This window comes from Vanacampus margaritifer, chromosome 2 (genome assembly GCF_051991255.1).
Source record: "Vanacampus margaritifer isolate UIUO_Vmar chromosome 2, RoL_Vmar_1.0, whole genome shotgun sequence".
NCBI classification, from domain to species: domain Eukaryota; kingdom Metazoa; phylum Chordata; class Actinopteri; order Syngnathiformes; family Syngnathidae; genus Vanacampus; species Vanacampus margaritifer.
In genome coordinates, this window is record NC_135433.1 from 50,232,270 (window position 1) to 50,254,774 (window position 22,505).

General features: G+C 39.5%; 2 protein-coding genes across 2 annotated transcripts; one reads left to right on the top strand and one right to left on the bottom strand.

Annotated features, from left to right (window-relative positions):
- The first annotated feature begins 34 nt into the window (after positions 1 to 34).
- On the top strand, positions 35 to 16,017 carry gsg1 (germ cell associated 1). The gene is made up of 7 exons (XM_077556523.1): positions 35 to 1,074; positions 3,188 to 3,500; positions 7,237 to 7,536; positions 10,702 to 10,749; positions 10,841 to 11,005; positions 11,092 to 11,203; positions 12,588 to 16,017. The coding sequence occupies exons 3-7, from the start codon at positions 7,239 to 7,241 to the stop codon at positions 13,054 to 13,056; spliced, it is 1,092 nt and encodes a 363-aa protein (XP_077412649.1). The 5' UTR covers positions 35 to 1,074; positions 3,188 to 3,500; positions 7,237 to 7,238; the 3' UTR covers positions 13,057 to 16,017.
- emp1b (epithelial membrane protein 1b) lies at positions 14,547 to 19,400 on the bottom strand. Its single transcript, XM_077556524.1, has 5 exons — positions 19,248 to 19,400; positions 17,781 to 17,868; positions 16,125 to 16,233; positions 15,670 to 15,810; positions 14,547 to 15,586 (listed from the first exon to the last, which is right to left on the bottom strand). The coding sequence occupies exons 1-5, from the start codon at positions 19,310 to 19,312 to the stop codon at positions 15,426 to 15,428; spliced, it is 564 nt and encodes a 187-aa protein (XP_077412650.1). The 5' UTR covers positions 19,313 to 19,400; the 3' UTR covers positions 14,547 to 15,425.
- Between the last annotated feature and the right edge of the window lie 3,105 nt (positions 19,401 to 22,505).

Here is a 22,505-nt window from a genome sequence, read left to right on the forward strand (position 1 = left end):
TGGATGAACAAAGCGGAAGAAAAAGACTTTTAAAAGGAAAACACTAACTGAGATCGAAGTGGAAAGGAATGACAGTGGAACAAAAGAACTTTTCAGTCGAGAACAAAAGAAGCAAACTTCTTCTCTGGGCTTGCTTTGATTTTCTTGAAATACCCCCTAAGTGTTAAATTCTTGCTTATCATCACCCATTTACATTTTGTCTGGGTATTCTTTTGTTTTAAGGAAGCCTTTTGGGAGGAAACTGGGTGTCAAACTGAGAAAAGAGAGATTGGAAATAGTATTTGATCTCATGATATCAAGATGAAGAATTCATATTTTAGCCGTCATTATTATTTTTGTATCCTCATCAGTATCTACCCATAATGATGAAATGGATGTATTTCACTTTATATTCAGTCAGAACGTTAATTGGCGGCTGTTTCCTCCCTACTTTCTTTCATACCCGGAGAGGGAGGAGCCAAATTGATGTCCTGGAGTGTCAGGGTCAAGTTTGCCACAAAGACATTTATTGCCTTGGAGAACGGACATTTGTTGCCTTTCAATTGAGTGTAAGTATCAGTGTGTGTGTGTGTGTGTGTGTGTGTGTGTGTGTGTGTGTGTGTGTGTGTGTGTGTGTGTGTGTGTGTGTGTATAACTGCGAGTGAATGAGTGAGAGAGAAAGAAAGTGCTATACCATTCTGGTCCTTTTTGAAAAGTGTTCTTATTTTTCCATCATGAGCTTTTTACGGTACAGAAAGTATTCCTGAAAAATCAGATGGACACAGTCTTATTTTTGGAGTACAAATGTTCCTAATGTGCACGGAGAAGGCAAAAGGACGGACCAATCCATGTCCAGGCCATCTTTGACCATGCGCAGCGGACTAAGATGAACTGTGTGCTGGACGCTTATGTTCTACGTAGGAACGCCAACGGTAACACTTAAGGAGACAGACAACATGAGTATGAGGATGTCACGGACGGCTGTGATTGGCCAGTTGGCTGCACCAGCCAATGGGGACCAAGCTTCACCAAGTGGTTTTCCAGCGGGAGATTGAAAATCCATTCAAAAGAGGCATTGCCATCCGATTTGAAACTGTAAGTCGTACATGGTGTTGTCTTGATCATTTTTTATTGTTATTCTTGTACAAAAAGAAAAAAAAACAAGCTAAAAGACGGCAGTAACACTATCAGAACCATGTTGTATCACAAAAGTTGTCAATATGTATATGAATTATGAATACACTTAAATGCTTCAACTTTGCTCTTTTTTTCCTGGAACATTATTTACTCTGCTCTGGGGAATAACCATGCACAATTGATTATTATTTTTTTTTTAACATTTCTAAAAGGGTGGGAGAATCTCCGAATGTTCTGAGCTTCCGCTTCCGTGCCAGTGTTGTATGAAGCCGAACAATGCGTGCAGGTCTTCGTGGATGTATCTTAACTTCCATAGCTTCATTCATCTTAAGAACACAAACTACTTCAACAGCGCCTCTGTAGGTTGCAACGGAGTAGTGCATGCCGTTTTGCTTCAATTGCTTCAAAACGCAATGACTCAATAGTTGACTCTTAGTTCCTAATAAATAAGCAACCAATAGATAGATTATGCCACCCCTTATTTAAAAAAAATCAGTTTCCTTAAATAGTAAATAGTAAATCTGGACAAGCCTGACCCCTTTCAGTTCCCATTCTGTTAGTGGGTTACTGTGTAGTGTTTACTAAAGTGATTGAAATGTATAATTAAGGCATCCATTTATTTTCTTTTTTTTACTTCTACTTTTTGCTGGGGGGAAAAAAATTCACCTATTCACTGATTTATTCTAAGTATTGCTTTTGGCGCCATCTTAAGACATCTTGTATGGAGGACCAAAACTGCCAAAATTAAAAATAAATAAATGAATCAATAAATAAATAGTGAAAATAAAAACGGATCTAAAAAATATAATTCAAACATTAAATACAAAAAAAATAAAATGGAAATAAAAAATAACTAATAAAATAAATAATACATAAAAATAAAATAAATAAATATAAATGTTGAAATAAATATATAAATATAATTAAATATCAACCAAATAAAAATGCTCTGCTCCCACATTTATGTTATGCAAATGAGGGGGCGGTCCTTAGCGTGTCTTGGGTTGGACTCTGCTGTTGCAAGCATATATATAGTTGTTGTTTTTATTTATATTTATTTTTGTACTTAAAGGTGCATTGTGCCGTTTAAAAAAAAAAAAAAGTAATGTTTAACCTTTGTCTATATCATGCATGCTCCACCAATGCACAGATGAGAACGAAGAGCCCTGACTATTTTCCTCTGACTGCACTTATCAGCTTTTATCTTGACTTTATAGCGGACTCGCACACTCCACAGTTTCTTCAGGGAGGGGAGTGGTGGAGGGTGACGTCATGCGCGTCCCCGCGCAGTAGCAGACTTAAACTCGTGCACGTACTCGCACACGCACCATGAACGAGCCTGACACAGATGCTGCAGTTATGCTTTGGGCCAGAGGTGGCAGTAGTGAGTAAAAAAAAAAAAAAAAGCAAACTGCACAAAGATCCTTTAATTTTTTATAATTATATTTTTTTAAATAATTTTTTATTGTTACTTTTAGTCATTTATTTATTAATCTATTCATTTATTTATTTATTTTAATTTTGGGCAGTTTTGGTCCTCCATAATCTTGCTCCCAAGGAACTAAGTTGAAGAACTCCATTTAGTACGTTGCCACCATCTTGTGGCATCTATAGCAATTGTCAACCTTTTGGAGCAGAACGCAATGCATGTGCTCAAAGGTCCTTGCCACTTGTAAATAAAGACCATGGCTATTTTAAAATACACTATTCAGAAACTGAATGGGGTTTATCATATCAGCGTACTTTGAAATATCTGAGTTTGTGAAATGCAGTATTCATAACCCCTACAGTGAAAGAAGAGATTTAAGAATGCAAGCTACTACTGTATGCAGGGCCACTAGTTATGGGTATAAGTTGTTTCAAAGTGACTGATGCCCTATTCTCTACTGAAAACATCATCAATCTTTTGGTTGGAATGAGTGTACTTGTCAAAGAAGTCGTTTGTGGGGCTCTCCCTTAGTGTCGACACCGCTCAGACTCAAACACAGTAGTAATCGAGTGGAAATGCAATGGCAGTGAAAAGCAATGTCCATGTAATACTCTGAATTTGCTACATTTTCATCATGTCAAGGTCATGCTGATGTTCAGATCAGAGCGGGGAGGAGACCACAGGGGACAGGAGGTGGCGGCGGTGATGAAGAGGAGGGAAGATGAATGGAATAGTTGGAAATGAGTTGTGGAGCCAAAATGAAAACAGATGGAAAAGAGTTGTCTGTTTTGGATTAATATGGATTAAAGAAGAGGAGTGTGTGTTGTGTGTGTGTGTAATATGCACGCAGTTGTATCTGACTGCTGGCTTCCTCATTTGGCACTCCTCACTATGTGAAGCGCAGACTGGAAGTGGAGCAGGGATGACAAACTAACCCCTGGAGACACTGCAAGAGGTGAGTGCATTTTTCTTATTTTTAATTGATCATACCTTGTTTATTCACATCCACTATGTATGTCAAATTAAACCTGGTGAAGAATTGGACATTTTCTCTTTCATCTACATCACCCCTAATTATCTGAAGTTTGCTATTTTTCTGTCATGGTTTTCCATTATGCAAGACGTTTAAAAGCCTGTACCTTTTGCTTAAAATCAAAGTAAACAAGAGGCATTGTGTGTTTTTTAATCTTGTAAACAGACCATATGTTATATTTTAGTGACACATCCAACTCACCCAAATTGCAAAAGTCAAAATAATAGGCAAGAGATTGATCGTTTCAAAAAATGTATGTTCTCATTATCTGGCATGCATGCAGCTGCTCTTCTCCATTCTGATAAATTTTTACTGTCAAATTAACCAAAACAAGAAAATTACAAGTTGTGTATTTAAAAGCTTTGCTTTAGATCAGTGGTTCTCAACCCTGGTCCTCTGGTACCCAAACGATCAGCTAATCAGCATGCTCTGCATGAAGCCTGATGACGATCCTCAGCTGTGTTGGTTCAGTGAGACATGGAAAACAGGCTGGATAGGGGCTCTCCAGGACTGCGCTTGAGAACCACTGCTTTAGAGAATGTAATTCTGTTTAGCATAATGCTAACAAACATCTTACGTTTAGCATTTGTGTCGCAGTGTTGAAACCCTTTAAGCAATAGATAATTGAACACAAAAATGTGGAGCAATAGCCACAAACATATATTCTTTATCCCCTGCAAAAAATGTTCTTTTTTTTTTTCTTCTTTTTTTTACTGTGGCTTACTGAGGAGTTTGGACCTGATGTGATTGGGCTGCCAGATCGTATCAGGTAGCCTAACGAACACGTCACGCTACAGGATTGGCTAGAAATTATCCAATTGACGTCAAACATTGGAAAGAAAATATTAAAGATGTAATTTAAATAACAAAATGTACGGGCTAAAATTGTAAAAAACGTAAATAAACCTATGAATATAAAAGCAAGATATATTAAATAAATTAAAAAAAAAGAGTGAATAATACACAAATTAATTGCCTGAGATGTGACAAATATTGTCAGTTTAGATTGCAAATGTGGTGCTATTATCGTTAAGACTATTTTTGTGATGTATTGTTATTTGTGAACTGCTCAAAAAGAAACCAAACCGAAGTGAACATGTCTGAATCGCGCATTTCGTTAGCGCTGCTGTACTGACGTAATCGGCAAGGTCGACGGCGCTTCAATCTTTTTTTTTTTTTTTTTAATCTTTAAGTATCCTGCTTTTATATTCTTAGGTTTGTTTACATTTTGACAATTTCAGTCCATACATTTTGTTATTTAAATGACATCTTTAATATTTTATTTCCAATGTTTTGACGTCAACCGGATTTTTTTTTTAAATAGCTTTTTTAAACAATTGTAAACGGCTTTTTTTTATTTCACAAATTGAAAACAAAAGCCAAACATGGCAAACATTAAGCAAACAAACATCATCACAGTACACAACAATCTCACAATAACAGTAAAGGAAAAATAAAAAATATGCCAGGGATCTTAAACTAAGAAATATTAAAAACACCAAAATGAGAACACAAATTTAAGGTCTTGATAGCCTTCTTATTTTTGGAAATAAAGATGGACTGTAAATATACATCCATCTCTTTCAAAAACAGAAGAAAAAAGTAGGTTTTGACTTTACACATTTACATTTATGAATATAAAACTTAGCACGATAAATTAAAAGACTAATCAAATAATATTATTTTTCAAATGAATTGTCATAGTTCAGAAATCCAAACAAAACATTCGGTTAGAAAAGCTCAAAATTACAAAAGATATTGTCCAAAATAAATTTGCAAATGTCTTGCCATAGCTTGCAAACATGAGTAAATTTCCAAAACAGACGCAATTGTAAACGGTCAATCTAAAGCCAATCCTGTTGCGTGACGCCATCAGTAGGCGACCCCGATACAATCTGGCAGTCCGATCACATCTTATACAGACATTGGCTCCATGTGTATCAATTGGTGCGTCCGTGTTATACTGCCCCCTGGTGGCCAAAATGTTGTTGATAAATGACTTTTGTTTTGCATAGTAGAGATTTAAGTTGTACTCAAGGATGTAGCACTGTACTGTATTTACTGACATTGGTTTTTCTGAAGTGTTCCTGAGCCCATGTGGTGATATCCTTTACATATTGATGTTGGTTTTTGATGCAGTGCTGCTTGAGGGATCAAAGGTCACGGACATCCGGTGTTGGTTTTTGTCCTTGCCGCTTACATGCAGTGATTTCTCCAGATTCTCTTAACCTTTTGATGATAATTATTGACAGTAGATGATGGAATCTCTAAATTAATTGAAATTGTAAGTTGAGGAACGTTGTCTTTCAACTGTTTGACTCTTTTCTTACGCACTTGTTTGCAAAGAGGTGAAGCTCGCCCCATCCACCTGTTCCCATTTAGCCTGTTCACCTGTGGGATGTTCCAAAGCAAGCGTTTGATGAGCGTTCATCAACTTTCTCAGTCTTTTTTGCCACCTGTCCCAGCTTTTTTGGGGACTTGTTGCAGTCATAGAATTCAAATTTAAAGATTATCTGCGAAAAAACAATAACATTTATCCAATTTAACATCAAATATTTTGTATTCAATTAAATATCGGTTGAACATGATTTGCAACAAAATGGTATGGTGTTTTTATGTTTAACATCCCAACTTCATTAGAATTGGGTTTGTGTGAGAATAGGACCAGCTTGTTCCCAAATACTGTATACAGTAGAGTTTTTATAACCATATTATACAGTGCATGTGAGAACATGGGGAGACACAATACAAATTGATACTCAGTCCATGTCATGCTTTCTGAATAATGACCACCCACCTCATCCCCTCAACAACTACGTCCATGAGGGCCTGGCACTGACACTGGTTTTAAAAATGAAGATGAACACTGTGTAGCCCAGTGGTCTGCAACCAGCAGCTCCGGAGCCCCATTAGTCCCTCTTCTGTGGCTCCTTTTGGATCAAAAAAAAAAAAGGGAAAAGAGAGATAAAAGGAAAACGTTTTAAAAAATTACCTAAAAATATCCCAAAGGTAAACATGAAATGTCCAAAATAAAGCAGAAATATACCATAAAATTCTACAAAATTGCCAAAAATATGAGAGGGTTGGGGGAAAAAAAGGCAGAAAAGAACATGTTAAAAAAGTAAGCATAAAATGTCCAAGAAATCCTGAAAATGACCATAAAATGTCTTTGGAATTGCCCCCAAAAAAGGCAGAATTTTTTATAATTTTTTTTAAAGGCAGAAAATGAAACATTTAAAATGCAACTATAAAATGTCCAAAAATGAAAGAAGAAATCCCGAAAATTACCATAAAATGTCCACCCAGCCTTCCAATAAATAAATAAATAAAAATAATCAGAAAATTGAGAGCAAAAAAGGCAACAACAAAAAATCCTGAAGAGGTAAGGTAGAAGAAAATGAATCTCAAAGTATTGGATACTGCATATATTTTAGATTAGAAGATTAGACTAACACTCCCAAACTGTTTCATTCATCATAATATTCAAATGTTTTGCAGCTCTCGACAGATTTTTGTTATTTATTTGGCCTAAAATGGCTCTATTGACAGCAAAGGCCTTTCCTCCGTATACAATCCAACATTTCAAAACTTGATTTTTGTCTTTCTCGCTGAACGTTTCTCCCTGCATCCATTCACCAGCGTCTTCTTCCTCACCCAGGCATGATGGCGTTCCTTCAGCAAATGCGCTCCCCCGCGCTCTCCTTCATCCAGACTGTTGTGTCGCTCTGCCTGGGCGCCACGGTGCTCACGTCCTCCTACTGGTGTGTGGGGAAACAGAAGATGCCCAAGCCTCTGTGTTCACCCACCAAGCATAACAAATGTATCCCAGTTCCCGGCATGTCCAACTCGTCCAGCATCCAGTTCTCCTGGGAGACCGGAGACGACCGCTTCGTCTTCCCCATCTTTCACACGGGCCTGTTTGTCACGTGCGAGGAGAACATCTACACGGATGCATGGGGTGAGCGTTCAAAACACACGATTCAGACAGTGAAAGGATGCTGTGACATGTTGGGAACATTGAAATGAAGGGGTGAAAAGAACAACACAAGCCCATTTTTCACATTAATACGCAAAAGTGTTATGGTTGTCAACCCGTGCCGTAGTCATGGGATTTCCACTGCAAATCCAGCATGATTACCGAGGTGAGATCCACACAAACAGGAAGTGAAGGCAACAAATTGGGTCATAGAGGGAGTGGAAATCCAAGGTGATAATAGGGACTGAGCTCCCCGTCTGTGTTAGTTAGAATTTGTGTGGGTCTATGTCTGTGTGTGTCAGTGTTTGTGTGTGTGTGTGTGTGTGCGCACGCTTAGCCTAAAGGGGATTAACTTAAGTGTGTGTTCTGCTTGTGGAGATTTAGTCTTCAGCAGTATGGCTCAATCATGGATCAGAAATCCGAAGAGCAAAAGGTCGATAGGATACGTAAACACAGGCTCAATATTATCTGATTTGTTGTTGTTGTTGTTATTATTATTATTATTATTATTATTATTATTATTATTATTAGTTGGTCATTTACATCTCCCTCTAGAATTATTGGATAAGTGATGTCAGTTCCTTTTATTTTTGCCGCAGAATGAAAACATTTGTGTTTGACATCAAAAGATGATTATGAAACAAGATATCAACATTTGATCTTATTTCTAGGCACATAATTTATTTCTGCATCCGATATCAACTTAGTAGATGGGGTGTGGGGGGAGCAGCCTTCAATGAGCAAAAGTATAGGATCATTTGACTAACCGCTGTGTTCTATAACATTAATTAACTAAACAATAAATAGCTCTGAATGTCCCCACTCGCTTTCAGATTTGGGCTTTGGCTGTGAATATTACATTTATACCAGTTTTAGGCAACAAAAATAATCACCAGAGAGCTGTCTTGGAGTTCATCTGGGGTGTATTTCACAAAGCAGTATTAATGGGAACCTTGGGTCAAGAAACCCTGAAATGTGGTCTGCGTCTTCCATTTCAGAAAGGGTAATGGTAACTGAGGTAACTCTAGCCTGTTTGATAAAAAGAGGTCATTTAAGCTCTCGGTCAGTTCCCATAGCAACATTGTCCATAAATCAAACCTGGTCGGTTGCAGGTTTTTCACAATGAACCTCGAGGTTTTCTCTGTCCCTGCCTCCTTTCATCCACACACGACATTTCATTTCCTCATTCATAATGTCCGCTGCGGCGAGTGTTTGCGTAAATACGCCTATAGTCTGTAGCGTAAAGTCCACTTTTGTCACAAACATGGCATGTCCTTTTGACAATGACCCTATTTATGAAGGTGCTGCTTTAATGCGCAATGAATTAAATATTCGTCGTGAGTTTATCACACCGCGCATAGATATGCTGGCATTTCCGGACAGTTATTTTTTTTGTGCGGTACCGTTTCACATCACAGTCCATCATCTACATACACAACTTAATTCGTCCTTACATTTGCAACATTACCGGCGCCGTAGTTATGCGCTCACATCACATCATATATTGCGTGTTACGCTCCGTTTTTGTTTTTTTTCCAAACTGTGTGAACAATATTTTTATATTTCATCTTAGTCAAGTGCGTTTATCCCCCGCAGGATTGCACCCAAACGAAAGGAATTAATGAGCTACCATTCAACAGGTTTCCCCTGTGATATTATTGTGATTGCAAAGGGACTACATTTAAATGTACGCATTGACCCGACGCCCGAGCAGCAACGTTCTCCCACGCCGCCTTCCTTTATGGGGAGCCGTTGCGCTGTTGCACTTTTTTTTCTAAAGACATGTTCAAATTCGCCATATGATCGCATTAAGATTTTTAGTTGAGAGGGATAACATTTAAAAAACACGGAAACAGAGGGCGGCGCCGCGTTCTGCGCTTCCCTGTTGCCATAGTGACTCGATGAATCGGGGCTCCATTGATGTGGTCTTTTTAGTGTAGCGGTAACGCCAGGTGAAACGACTCTGTGTTGATATAGTGTAACTACCTCAAATCAGCTGTCCTGGATCCTAAAAGGCAGAGTTTACTATCTCAGGGCATGTCAACTCGCTGTTCAGGGTTAGTCAATGTGAAAATGTACAAGAAGTGAACTATGAATTTTTCAATGTCCAATTTTGGCCCATTTTTGCACATTCGATGTGGTCATACTTTTTGCCCATTTGCCAACAGTTTTCATCCGATTGACATCAAACTCAACATGCTCACAGCTTTATTTATTATTATTATTATTATTATTGGTTTAATGATACTGACTAATTATTGGATAAGTGAGGTCAGTTGTTTTATTTTTGCTACAATATTATATTATCAATTAATATTATATTAATATTTGTGTTTGAAATCAAAAGATGATTATGAAACAAGAGATCAACATTTCATCTTATTTCTAGGTACAGAATATCAAATTAGAAGAAAGATAGTGGTTAGCATATACCTTGGTAATGATGATGGTGGTTGCTTGCATCTTTAAATGAACAAAAGTATAGGAACATTTGACCGACCGCTGTGTTCTGTAACATTAATTAACAAAACAATAAATTGCGCTGAATGTCCCCACTCGCTTTCAGATTTGGGTTTTGGCTGTGAATATTACGTTTATACCAGTTTTAGGCAATACAAAAGATCACCAGAGCGCTGTCTTGGAGTTCATCTGGGGTGTATTTCACAAAGCAGTGGAAGGTGGTAAACTGGCCAAGTCAATCTGTGGACTTCAACTCTACCAAGCATGCATTTTAGTTAAAGGCAATAACATGTGCTAATAATAATACAAAACTTAAAGAGGTTCTGCTGAAAGCCTAGAAATGTGAAATGCATCGTTAAAATTTGGGTAAAAGATATGCAGCTAAATATTCACTTTTTATTTACTTTAAGTCTTTGTTTCAACACTTTTCCTGGTGTTTGAATCCTTCTTCTTCTTCTTCTTCTTCTTCTTCTTCTTCTTCTGTTGTTGTGTATGAGATCAACAGTAGATGTACTGTCCCTAACCCCGGCGACTAGCAGGTGTCCATTGTCGCTGAAAATAGAAACTGAAATGTTGATCTCTTTCACTATCTCTTATATTCACCTTTTGATGTGAAACCCAAATGCTACCATAATTGTCGACATCCAAATGCACGTATTTCAACAGCACTATAAACTTCTCTTCCAGAGGAGAAGTGTCGCGGGTTCTACACGTTGACTCCAGGATCTGAAAAAGGTAACTTGCATAACATCTTGTGGTCACTTAGTAAATTGCTTGTGAATTCTTAGTGACGCTTACTTGGTCATTCTCGCCTGTTGTCTCTCAGCCATGATGTGGCTGTCGCTGTCCTTGGAGCTGATGTACGTGGCTCTGCTGTTCATCAGCTGCATCCTGCTGTCCGCGCAGTTGTGCATCAGGGCCTGGTTCCCCTCCACGCAGCGCTGGGGCCAGCTGCTCAACGCTTTTGCTGCCGTCTTCACAGTCTTGGCAGGTGCACAACTGCTTTATTTGATACACCGATGCCTGTGACATTCTGTGGTATTTCATTTGTTTTTTTCTCGTCTTGGGGCTTCCCAGGTCTGCTTGGAATGGTGGGTCACATGATGTTCATGCAGGTGTTTCAGACGACCGTGTCCATGGGCCCAGAGGACTTCAAGCCTCACAGTTACGGATATTCTTGGGCATTCTAGTGAGTCCATTACACAGAAATAACTCACAAGGATGGCAAAATCTTTGAAATGATGACGCAGATACCATTTTTAGCATCTTAACAGATTTTTAAAATAGGAGAGACCCTCACATGATGAACAGGTGAGAAATCGTCATTTTTACTTCAGTGAATGACTTGAGAGATACGTTATACACTCAACACAACTAGTTGCTCATGTATTTAAGCTTTAGGTCTCTTCTTAATTGGCTATCCTTGTTGGCACAAGTTTATTATAGCCTATACCAGAGGTGGGCAATCCTGGTCCTCGAGGGCCGGAGTCCTGCAGGTTTTGGAGGTTTCTTACTTCCAACACAAACTGATTCCAATCAATAGGATCGTTATCAGGTTTATGCAGAGCTTGCTGATTAGCTGATCATATATCAGCTGTGTTGGAGAAGGGCAACATGCAAAACCTGCAGGACTCCGGCCCTCGAGGCCCACCTCTGGCCTTTACTGTACAGTTGTCCCACCTGAGCAGGCCCGTGAGGGGGTGGAAAATCTTTCAGGATAATCTTTTAAACACATCAGATAATCTGGCCTTTGGTGATTGGGAGGGTGGAATTACGCTCAAATTAGGCCTTTTTATTGGTGTGCCTTGAAGTTGGTGTGCCACTTGAAGTTTACTGTCACACTGAACCTAAAACAGAGGGAATTGCAAGTTGTATATGTTTAAAACAACATAGCTTTGCCTTCTTATCTTAAAGCTACTGAATGTAGAATATTCCATTTCGAATTGCTACTGCCTGCCACCTGCTGACCAAAAAATGAAACTGCACATACCGTTCTTCACATACACCCCACGCACATTAGGTCACATCCGCAGACAGAGCGCGTGAAATTCTAACCCGGATCCAGTCTGAAAACTATTGGCCAGAGGCTTGCAGGAGTACCCATTGTGAACAGCTAAGGTGTTATTCTACTAATTAGAAGGCATTTCACTCATAAATGGTCAAATAAAAAGCTTATTGTAAAGTTATTTTGGGGATAAAAGTTCAATTTTGCAACTTTAATGCTAACAAACAATTCAAAACCATTGACGTGCTTATGGATCGCATCAATAGTTGCGGTTTATTTAAAAGCAAACGAGGGATTAACACATTTGGATTTGTTCATCTTCTTCGATGATAAAGACTAATATTAAAATATTTTACCGAGTCACTTCCAGTAGTAGTAGAAGAAGAAGTCCATTCTTCTTTCATGTCAGCACATCTTACAGTGTTATACTGCTTCCATGTGGCCAAGGCAGGCACATTTGAAGGAGAAGCAAAATGGGCATATTAAGATTACATGACGCCTTCAACCTGAAATGCAAGTGCTGGATGTTTGCAGTACTTAATATCTTCCCTGTATGTTTTTCCTTCAGTGTGGCCTGGTTTGCCTTCACTGTCTGCATGTCAGCCGGCGTCTCCACCCTAAACAACTACACAAAGAAGGTCCTGATGGTGGGAGCCCAACTTAATTCCAGCCTCAACCCCTTCAATTTTGTGGGCCTTCTGCCCCCGGCTCCTTATTTCTCTGCACCAAACTCTGGCATCGCCCACGCTTTTCACCAATCCCATGCGCAAATCTCTCATTTGTCCCCTTACTACCAGCAGCCATCAACCAAGTCTCCACTGCCCAGTAAGCCTTCACACTTTGTTCCTCTACCCCACTCGGTGTCCTTCCCTCCTCCATCCTCCCACCTTGCGTCTGCGTCCCCTTTGCATCGATTGTCCCTCCCATCTCCATCTCATTCACACAGATCGCCTGTTGTGGTCCGCGGTCTCCTCAAAGGTCACCAGGGGAACATGGTCCCCCTTTACACGCCACAGGAATACTACAGCCCTCTCTGAAGTATTATTGTGCAGTTCATTTGGTCTGGTGTGAATACAGTAATACAACTCAGGTGTGGACCAACTCTACCAGTAGTCTGGTTTTGTGATCCTCAAACAAACTTTGGTGCATTTCTGTCGTAGTGAGAAAGTTATACAACCTTGATTTTTTTTTTGGTGTGTGTGTGGACGAGCTTCTGTAGCTTCTTAGACTATCCATTCATTCATTTTTGATACTGCTTACCCTTTTGAGGGTCAAAGGGAGCTGGAGTGTGTATCCATACGCAGACCTCACTCTTGATTGGACTAAAGTTGAAAAACCATGTTTGTTAACAAAATAAAGTAAACTCAATAATGCTTAAAAAACTAACTGTAACTACATTTTGTTTTTAAAACTATAAGTAAAGCGAAAATATCTTTAATTTTGATCATTGTCAACATATTTCATACATGAGCTTTCAGGGTTTATTTAAAAATAAAATAAAATATTTTTTTATTAGGGATGTTCAATACCACTTTTTCCAGACCGATACTAGTTTGAGTGCTCAACTCCTAGTCACTGACACAGATACCAAGTACCGATACCATGAGTACTTTTCATACATGTAATTTCTCTAAAAAAGCAATGACAGATAATTTTAAAGAAAGTCCTATATCTCCCAATATATTATTTTTCCTTAAAATTGCATGTAATGAATGGCAATTTTTGGTTCTAATTTCTCATTCCTAGTTCCTGATCATAAAATGGCCACAAGAGGGCAGCCAATGCTGGCACCGGCCGCTGTTGCGAGTACCTGGTATCGGTACTCGCCCATCCCTAATTTTGATCTTTCTAAACAGCCATTCAGAAGAAAGAATGAAGAAATATGAGAATTGTAGTTTACGCAACTGTATTACACAATACGTATTGACCTTTTTTAAATCTTGTGATCCTCAAACACATCATATCTAGCATAAAAAACTAAAAACTAATACTAAAGCTGATAAAAAAAAAACTAAGTTTTGAAAAAAAAGGGAAAAAAACTAAAAAATTCACTCTAAAATGAATTACAACTTAAAATATCACAGGGCACAAACAGGCAGCCAACAATTCCCACTATCATTCACAGCACCACCGAGTTGGAACTGAACCCATTGGCGCGTGCGCCAAAGTCAGACGAATATACTACTACACCTTCAGTGACCCCTTGGTGGACTACTAGTATTATGTAATTATTAAAGGTGGCAACAAAGGCATTTTTCTTCTCCAACTTGTTTTTTTTTTTTAGTACAGCAAACTTTTCTTCCTGCTTCAAACTTTACTGTGATGCTATTTTGCTCATTCTGGATTTGTGAAAAAGACCATGTGAGAACGTTTACAAGTCCATTAACTGATTCAGACCAGAGAAAACATTGAATATGCACTTGTGTGCAATTGAAGTACTGTTGATAACAGGATGCAGCTACCCAAAGAAAAAGTTGCTACCATAATGGAAATGCTGTATTACAACAAAACCCTCAAATTACAATAATTGGTTGGAAATCTTTTTATTATAGTAAAAATAATTGTCACTGTCATCCATGATGAGAAACAACAAAACAAAACAGCATTAGATATACAAAGCATAACAGGAAACATATTTACATTTACGATGTAAAGGCAGTTTTATGTGTCAATTCCTAAGTCAGCTATGACATTTGGAAGGCAGTGAAGGTTTATATTTGAACTTAATTTGGTTTCATTGGTGTTACCTGATCCAAATGTCCATGATTTATATGTTCTTAAAGCACTAAATCCAAAAGATCATTTAGAAGGGACTTGGATGATTGAAGATTTAGCAACTTTAAAAACATGACTGTTACATTCTTTAGAACATTAAATAAGTCCAAAACAAGCACAACCTTGAGACATGATGCGTTACAAATATATCGGCATTGCATAGTCCTGCCATTGAGTAATCCTTAAATCTACAACATGTCAATTTGGACCGATACCATCATGTTGGGGCAGCACCAGAATTCATTTTAGTAACACTTATCATAAAGCAAAACCATAGAAAATAAATGACTTTAACTTGGTAAACTTACAATAAAATAATGGGAAAATTCTTGAAAAATAATAGACTCACCCCACTTATATCCATATTTAAATGTACGTACAAAGATGATCACTGATTTGACTTGTTAAAACTTTTTGTTGTTGCTGAAAATAACAATGAATCTGACTTTCTTTTAGCATCATTTAATCCAAAGTGTATACAAGTTCAATTGGTTGTGCCTCTCTCTCGTACTGCCATTGCGGAATGTTACAATCTGCTATTTCTCAGTAACTAAATATCAGGTTTTTGCTAAAAGAATGGATCTAGCCTAACCATTTTTTTGCTTGGATGTTATTATTCCTAGTATCATTCTCATGCGGTCTTCTTGCGTAGCACAAAGTAAATGACGGCAGAGATAAATGTGAGCGCAAAGGAGATCCATGCAAGGATGTAGCAGTGGCCATAAGAACCGATAGACTCGTCCAGATGGAAGCGGTCTGTGTAGATGGACGCTGCGATCATGATGCTGAGACCTGCGAGAGAGGACAAAGCCATTCACAAAGGACGAATCTCGCAAGACAGAGATGGTGGCATCAGAGAATGGACTCCAACTTACAGGCTAGGGCTTGGAAGACGCCAGAGATGGTGAACCTCTGTCCCTTGTTCAAAGTGAAGAGCTGAGCTACAAACACGAAGATTCCCAGGATGGAGAATATACAGGCAAGCACCGAGCTGGCTTGCACTGCCTGGAGGTAGTCTGCAGGGGTGGTCAGAAACATATCGGTTAGGTAGAACATGAAACCAACATTAGCAGCATTGCCACAAGAAATCCACAATCGTGTGGAATCCATGTTGAAAGATGATGTAAGACTAAATATGTATCGCACTTGGCTTAAATATTAAAAACGTCTGTCAAACTACAAACACATGGCAAATGTTTGACTCGGGTCAAAGTTGGGGGGGGGAACAAATCAAATGAGGTTGCAACATTTGAGCCAGGGAAGTAGCATGTGTGCACAAGAACAGGTACTCACTATGACTGACAGTGATATGTGCGCATGTGTGTCTTACCCTGTGGGTAGTGCGAGCCTGTTGGAAGATCAGTGTAGTTCCACATTCCATTTATGTATATCCACCGGGCCCACACGTCAGTGGATAGGGTTTCAGTCACCCACCAAGCCTGAGCAAAACAGAGACAATTGCTTTGAGTCATTCCATGGCCTAGTTGTAACTCAATATACTTATTCTCAAATCAATATTCCCCATTCAAATGGAGTTAATCCCATTTTTGTGTCTATTTGGTAAAGAAAAACAATAACCATGGTGTGGCATGTGTGGCTTTAAGGGGCTTGGCCTGGTGAGTGATGTCAGGAACTTGGCCGGTTAGTCTGCATGAGTGTCTGGGCGTGGTTTTTGGCCTGCAATAGCTCTTTGCTGGCGTTCTCCTTTTCTATCTGCGGGTTTGACTTTTTGTCCATTTCAGTCAATTATTTTTGTCATACTTAAGACAAATTCAAAATTGTGTTTTTAAAGGGACAGTGTGTAATACTTAGCGCCATCTAGGGGTGCACTAATACTTAATTTTAAAAACCAAGTATTAATTTTAATAGTACGCAAAAAAAGTCCCATCACATCAAGGTGCATTTTTTTAGATAATCGTAGGTCTAGTAATCGGCAATTATATTACATACGTCGTGCCGCACCCTTCAGGAAGCAGACATGTTTTGCCGCCATCTTTCTGCTACGGATACCCGAAGGAGAAGAATTTCTCAAACGTAGTTAGCCTCTGGTGGTAGCTACAGCTAGTGTCGAACCCAATGGGTCGCCTTCCACAGCTGGGGCCTGCAGGTGGTTGTCGCTGAGTCCCGTGATTCAGGCTCCCACCACTTGTCTCCTACTTTGCTAGCTTCTCCCATTAGCTGCTCTTGTTAGCCACTCCAGCTAGTTCTTGTTAGCCACTCTCGTTAGCCGCTCACGCTAGCTCCTACTCGCCTCGTCGCTCACTCCAAATAGTAATTGGTGGTATGCTTGTGAAGTGTGGTCTGTCTGAGGCACCGTAGTGCGTGCTTAAAAAAAAACATTGCACTCTATTAGTTCACCACTAGATGGCACTGAATCCTACACACAGTATTCTTCCGATTCTTTTATTCACTTCACTTGAGGTCTCATAACTAGAAAAACTCGTAAGATGAGGCACCGGTAAGTCAAGTTACCACTCGTGGAACAAATTCATGCATAGGGTAGGAAATGTGTTTAAAAAACTGCATGAGGAAGTGTTTACTCCTCGTGTTCAGGCATGTTTGGAATTGAAAATCGTGTCGGTCAGTGTGGCATTCTACAAGTCTCAGTGCGGCGCTCACTACGGCACATGCAAGCATGTCACATATTTGTGCGTGAATGACGAGTATGTGCAGGCACAACATCTCCCTAAAGCGTCACCTGCAATTTAGAAGCAATAACAGAGGAAGACAGCCACGTGCTTCATCAATGTGTCAACTATGAACCCCCCACTCCCCTCCCTCTAAGAGTAAGACAATGGGCAACAGCCTGAGTGAAAAAGAAGCCTGAGTGATGAAAGAGTTGCCAATCAATCAGTCGTCAGTGCGTCTTTTCGCTGTCACCAAAACATACCACTGCAGACATTTTAAAGTCTGCTGTGGTTTGGCATCTCTTGAGGAAGCTGTGCGTGCACGCACAGGTATGTACTGGATGACCTCAAACACTTACATTGTCGATGGTGGCCACCAGCAGTAGGATGATGCCAATGATGTGCAGGGCAAAGATGGCGGCAAGGAGAATCAGCATGATGGCGGCACTGGCGAGGACAGACAGGCTGGTGAAAACTTGTTGCACTGCTAGCATGACTTTTTCATTCATTTGTAACCAAACAAGAAGACATTAAAAGTCAAACATGGCTGCTAGCTTTGTGAAGATGAGCCAGTAATGGCAGCTCCAAGACACACACACGCCCATCTTCATAAAAACACACACGAGCCAAGTCCTGGCTCACGCTCATGTTTTTGGTTTTGCTAACTTCTAATTACTTTGAGTGATATCCAAAGCACGAGTGTTGCCGTTTATTTGTGAAAAGCGAATAGAGCAAACTAAATCTTGACTATGCTTGAGGAAACTTTGAGTGTGTGAAGGAGGGAAGCTCATGGCGGGAAGATGAGTTTGGACTTGCCTGCTGACGCCTGCACGAAAGCTGCCACTCCTTAAAATAACTAGAAAGAATATTCCCCCGCGTGACTGTGCCTAAACTTATCCCTCCTCTCGTTTGAATTTCTGCACATGAATACTGGCTCCCAACGCACAAAACCACACTGGAGCACTTCAAATACATTCAAGGCACATCGTAATGTCTGTCAACAATAAAGAGGTGGCCACTCCCTAAGTAAGAAATATTTCATTAGGGGTTGTTTATTTAAAATAAAAAAAAATATATATATATATATATATATATATATATATATATATATATATATATATATATATATATATATATATATATACACATATGTTTTGTTTTTTAACAGTAGCGCAACTGGGTGTGAAGTATGGAAGAGTCACATTTGGAATGTGCTGCTTCTCTCCACAGTGAAAAGGAGTGGTCAAGGGTTGGGCCAAGTCCCTCTGTCTCACGCACACGCACTGCCAAGAGCGCTAATAATGTGGACGCCGAAACACGTGTTCACGCCCGACACATCTACAAAAATGTTTTCCCACCTTTTATCAGAGAAGCGAAAGATTGCGCTCCAAATATTTGCGTTGTATAATATCTGCCTGAGGCGATGGGAGTGCTAACACAGAGTGCTCTTCGGCTCTTTTTCTGTCGGAGGGTAATATTTTAATGAATTACTGGAAACGGATATTAAAGACTAGCAATGCCAAGAAGCTGGATACTTGATACGGAAGAACACACACACACACTACATTTTCTTCTACACTTTCAACAAAACACACTCCATTACATTAAACCAACTGTCCCAACCATAACTGGATATTTTACAGAAATGGGAGAGTTTGATAAAACATCTTAACTTGACATTATTCATCAAAGAAAAGAAAAAGAAAGAAAAAAGAAAAAAAGAACTGGTAAAGCGCAAACAGCTGCACACAATCAATCACAATCAACTTCTAATTACAATAAGCAACAATATATTGTACAGAGTTAGTAAATTGTCTTCAACTTACCGTTTGATGGCTGGCTGGCTGTCTCGAACACTAATTTCAGACTCAGCCTGGCAAAGTACAAACATAAGAGACTACCCGTCCGCCTACTTTTGCCCCACCTTCTTTTTTAAGTCCACACCCCTCCTGCCTCGTCAGACTCAAAAACCCGCACACTCTGCGACCAACCCACCCCAAGTTTCTACTCGCCCTTCTCGCACCCCCACACGTCCCCGCTGCCGGCCCAGCCCCTCTTCATTCTGTCCACACACATACACACGCAGGGACTCTTTTACAACATACTTTCCTCCTTTGGTGTCTCCTGACTTTGTCACTCAGCTGATGGTGATTTGGTTCTGGGAGGGCAGCAAATGACTCACTGAGGTTTGGTGGGGGGAACTCCCTAACACTGGACATTGATGAATGTACACAGGTTGCCATGGTGACAGACTGGCTAAATCATAATCACACACTGCAAGGACAAAAGTGTCGGTCATTACACCTACAGAAAGATGGCGGAAATTAAAGAGAAGTTGTCTACTTTTGAATACTGCAAGACTTACTACTACAAAATGGTGGGGTGTGTCACTGGGATTTTTTTTGCTCATCAACACAGAAGATCGGGCCACTAAAAACTACTGCAAATTGTTTTGTGCATCACTCTTCCTGTTGTGGCCGGTCAGTATTTATTTATTTATTTTAATTCATGAAATGTATTAATTGCTGTAGATATAAACACAATGGCAAAGAAGCCTAAAGTTCCAGTAGCATTTCTTCCCGATCAACACCCTTCTTTTCCTGCTTTTGTTTCAGAGGAAGGAGTTTCAGGAAGAAAAAATGTTGTTGGTTGCAATCGAGAAAGAGGTGGGGGCAAATGAGTGCATGTCACAGCTTGAGAGCGAAAGAAGGAGAGAAAAAAGAAGGGTGGGGAAGAGATGGGTGGAGTGAAGATATGGAGGAGACTGCTTCAGCCTATTAATTCATAATTATTCCACATTGCTGGTTTATAGCTTGTGGTATATGGTTTTACTGTTTCCAGTGAGTCAAAGTCATCTGCCCCTCAACCACGTGTAGCGACACCACATTCTTTTAGTAAAAGGGAAAATTTAGCGACCAAAACCTCTCAAGTAATATCACGTTGCTGAATATACAGCAAAGCACATCATTACGTGTTTCTTTGTCACTTTGCTATAGTCAATTCCAAGAGGTAAATCACAAGTATTTATGTGGTATTTATTGCAGTATGAATGTCAAGTCATAAGAGCAGAACATACCAACCACAAAGTAGGAACGCATGATATCCGAAACAGATTATTATCACAACAACCCAGCGAAGCGAATTTGGTAAACAGTATAATAAAATCGCTTAGACAAGTTATTTTCCACAGGTATAAACAGGTAAACCGTATTAGCTATATTTATTTATTTTTTAATTACTAGTTGGACCTGCTCGTGCCCTTTTTCTACACGGAACTACGTCAAATAATTGCCAGTGCAGGACTGATAGAGTTCACTATTCACCTCATGCATAAGCTAGCAGCATGCTAATCATGAGCCAAGTTATTGAACAGCCAGGAAGGCGACCTTAAGAATGACGAAGGCAGGTCAGATGAGTGCATTCATTCTGGAGAACGAGGACAGGGTCTTAGGGGCGGAGGCCGTGGTTGGGTGGAGGGCAGTAACACCAGAGCTGAGGATGAGACAGAATTTTTGGAAGGACAACTAGAATTAAAGGATTCAGCTGCAAATTGAGTAAAGTGAGTAAGTGAATAAAAGCACTCAAAGAAAAAACAAAAGCAGCCAGGCCATAGGGGTCAATAACGTCATTCTGTGATACACGTGGGGAGGGAGAGACGTTGTTAAACCCTCAAATTGATTGTACTTATTTTAATTCCTTCAATGGCAAATTTAAATTTACACTCTGCTGTATATTTCTGTTGTACACCACACACAGAAGCAGATCCCACACGGAGTGATGTCAGAGTGAAAGACATGTGCAAACAGTGTTGCACCTCAGAGCTGAGGGTGGGGCATGTGCCTAGCTCAAGGGCATGTGGATAGCTCTTCAGAAGCAAACTAGCATCTCTCCTACATTTTGTCTGTAGTGGGACTTGAACCACGACCCTTCACTTTCATAACCCAATCCTTTCAGTTGAGTAGCTGCCACCTCATTATTTCTTAAGCAGTGGCGGCTCAAGCATTTATTTGCGAGCCATCAATACTATACAAAAACGCAAACGACAACATGCAACATGCATCATCTATTCATGTAACAAGATGGAAAAAACATTTTTAAAAAATGTAATAAAATCAATTATATTCACTAGAAAGGAGAAGTCAACCTGAAACATATCTTGTCAATAATATGTTATATGTGACCTCACTTTTCTACACATGACATTCTGATTAATATTCAATTTATATAATATGGGTTATGCAGCAAAATCCAGCCGTTTTTATCCATTTTGCCACTTGCTGTCGACTGAAGATGACATCACTGTTGCTAAGTGTTCAGGCAACAACCAATCACAGCTCACCTGTTTTCTGAAGCTGAGCTATGATTGGTTGTTTCCTGAGATTTGAGCCGCTGTGATGTCATTTTCACTCGACGGCAAGTAACAAAATGGCCGCCTTCCGATATTGATAAAAACTGCTGGATTTTGCTGCTTAACTCATAATCCACTAACGCAAAATTAACCAGCTAAACAGTTTTTCTACTAACTAGTAGTTTTGCTATAAACAATTAGTAGATGCTAATGTCTTCGAGCACCAGCTAGCTGTGAGGTTGAATCTGATATACCTTAAGGAAGAGAATAGATTGAATAAATTAATACAGTTTTATAGAACAAATGGTTATAATTGTAGGTCAGGCGTGGGCCTTGCTGGCCATCGCTGTGGTTATTCATATGACTTGGCTAGCATAGCAAATATCACGGGTGTCCAAGTCATTACATTTGAATTAGATAGTATTGTATCGATATCAATGTTCAGAATTTGTATTATGGATGTGCCTTCTGTATTGTGGTGGTGTTATTGGTTACATACACATGCAATGTAAACCATGGATGAATACAAAAACAAATCATTTCCCTCATTTCTATGACTTATCAAGTTACAATGAATATTCTGTAATCATACTACAGCATAGATAGATAACAGTCATGTTATCATGGAATGTAAACCCTTTCATCACCACAAAGAGATCCACCGGGGCCGTGCTCGCACCACAGCCTTGAGATTAAATCAACGAAATGGTGATACAGCTGTGATTAAAATTGCCTT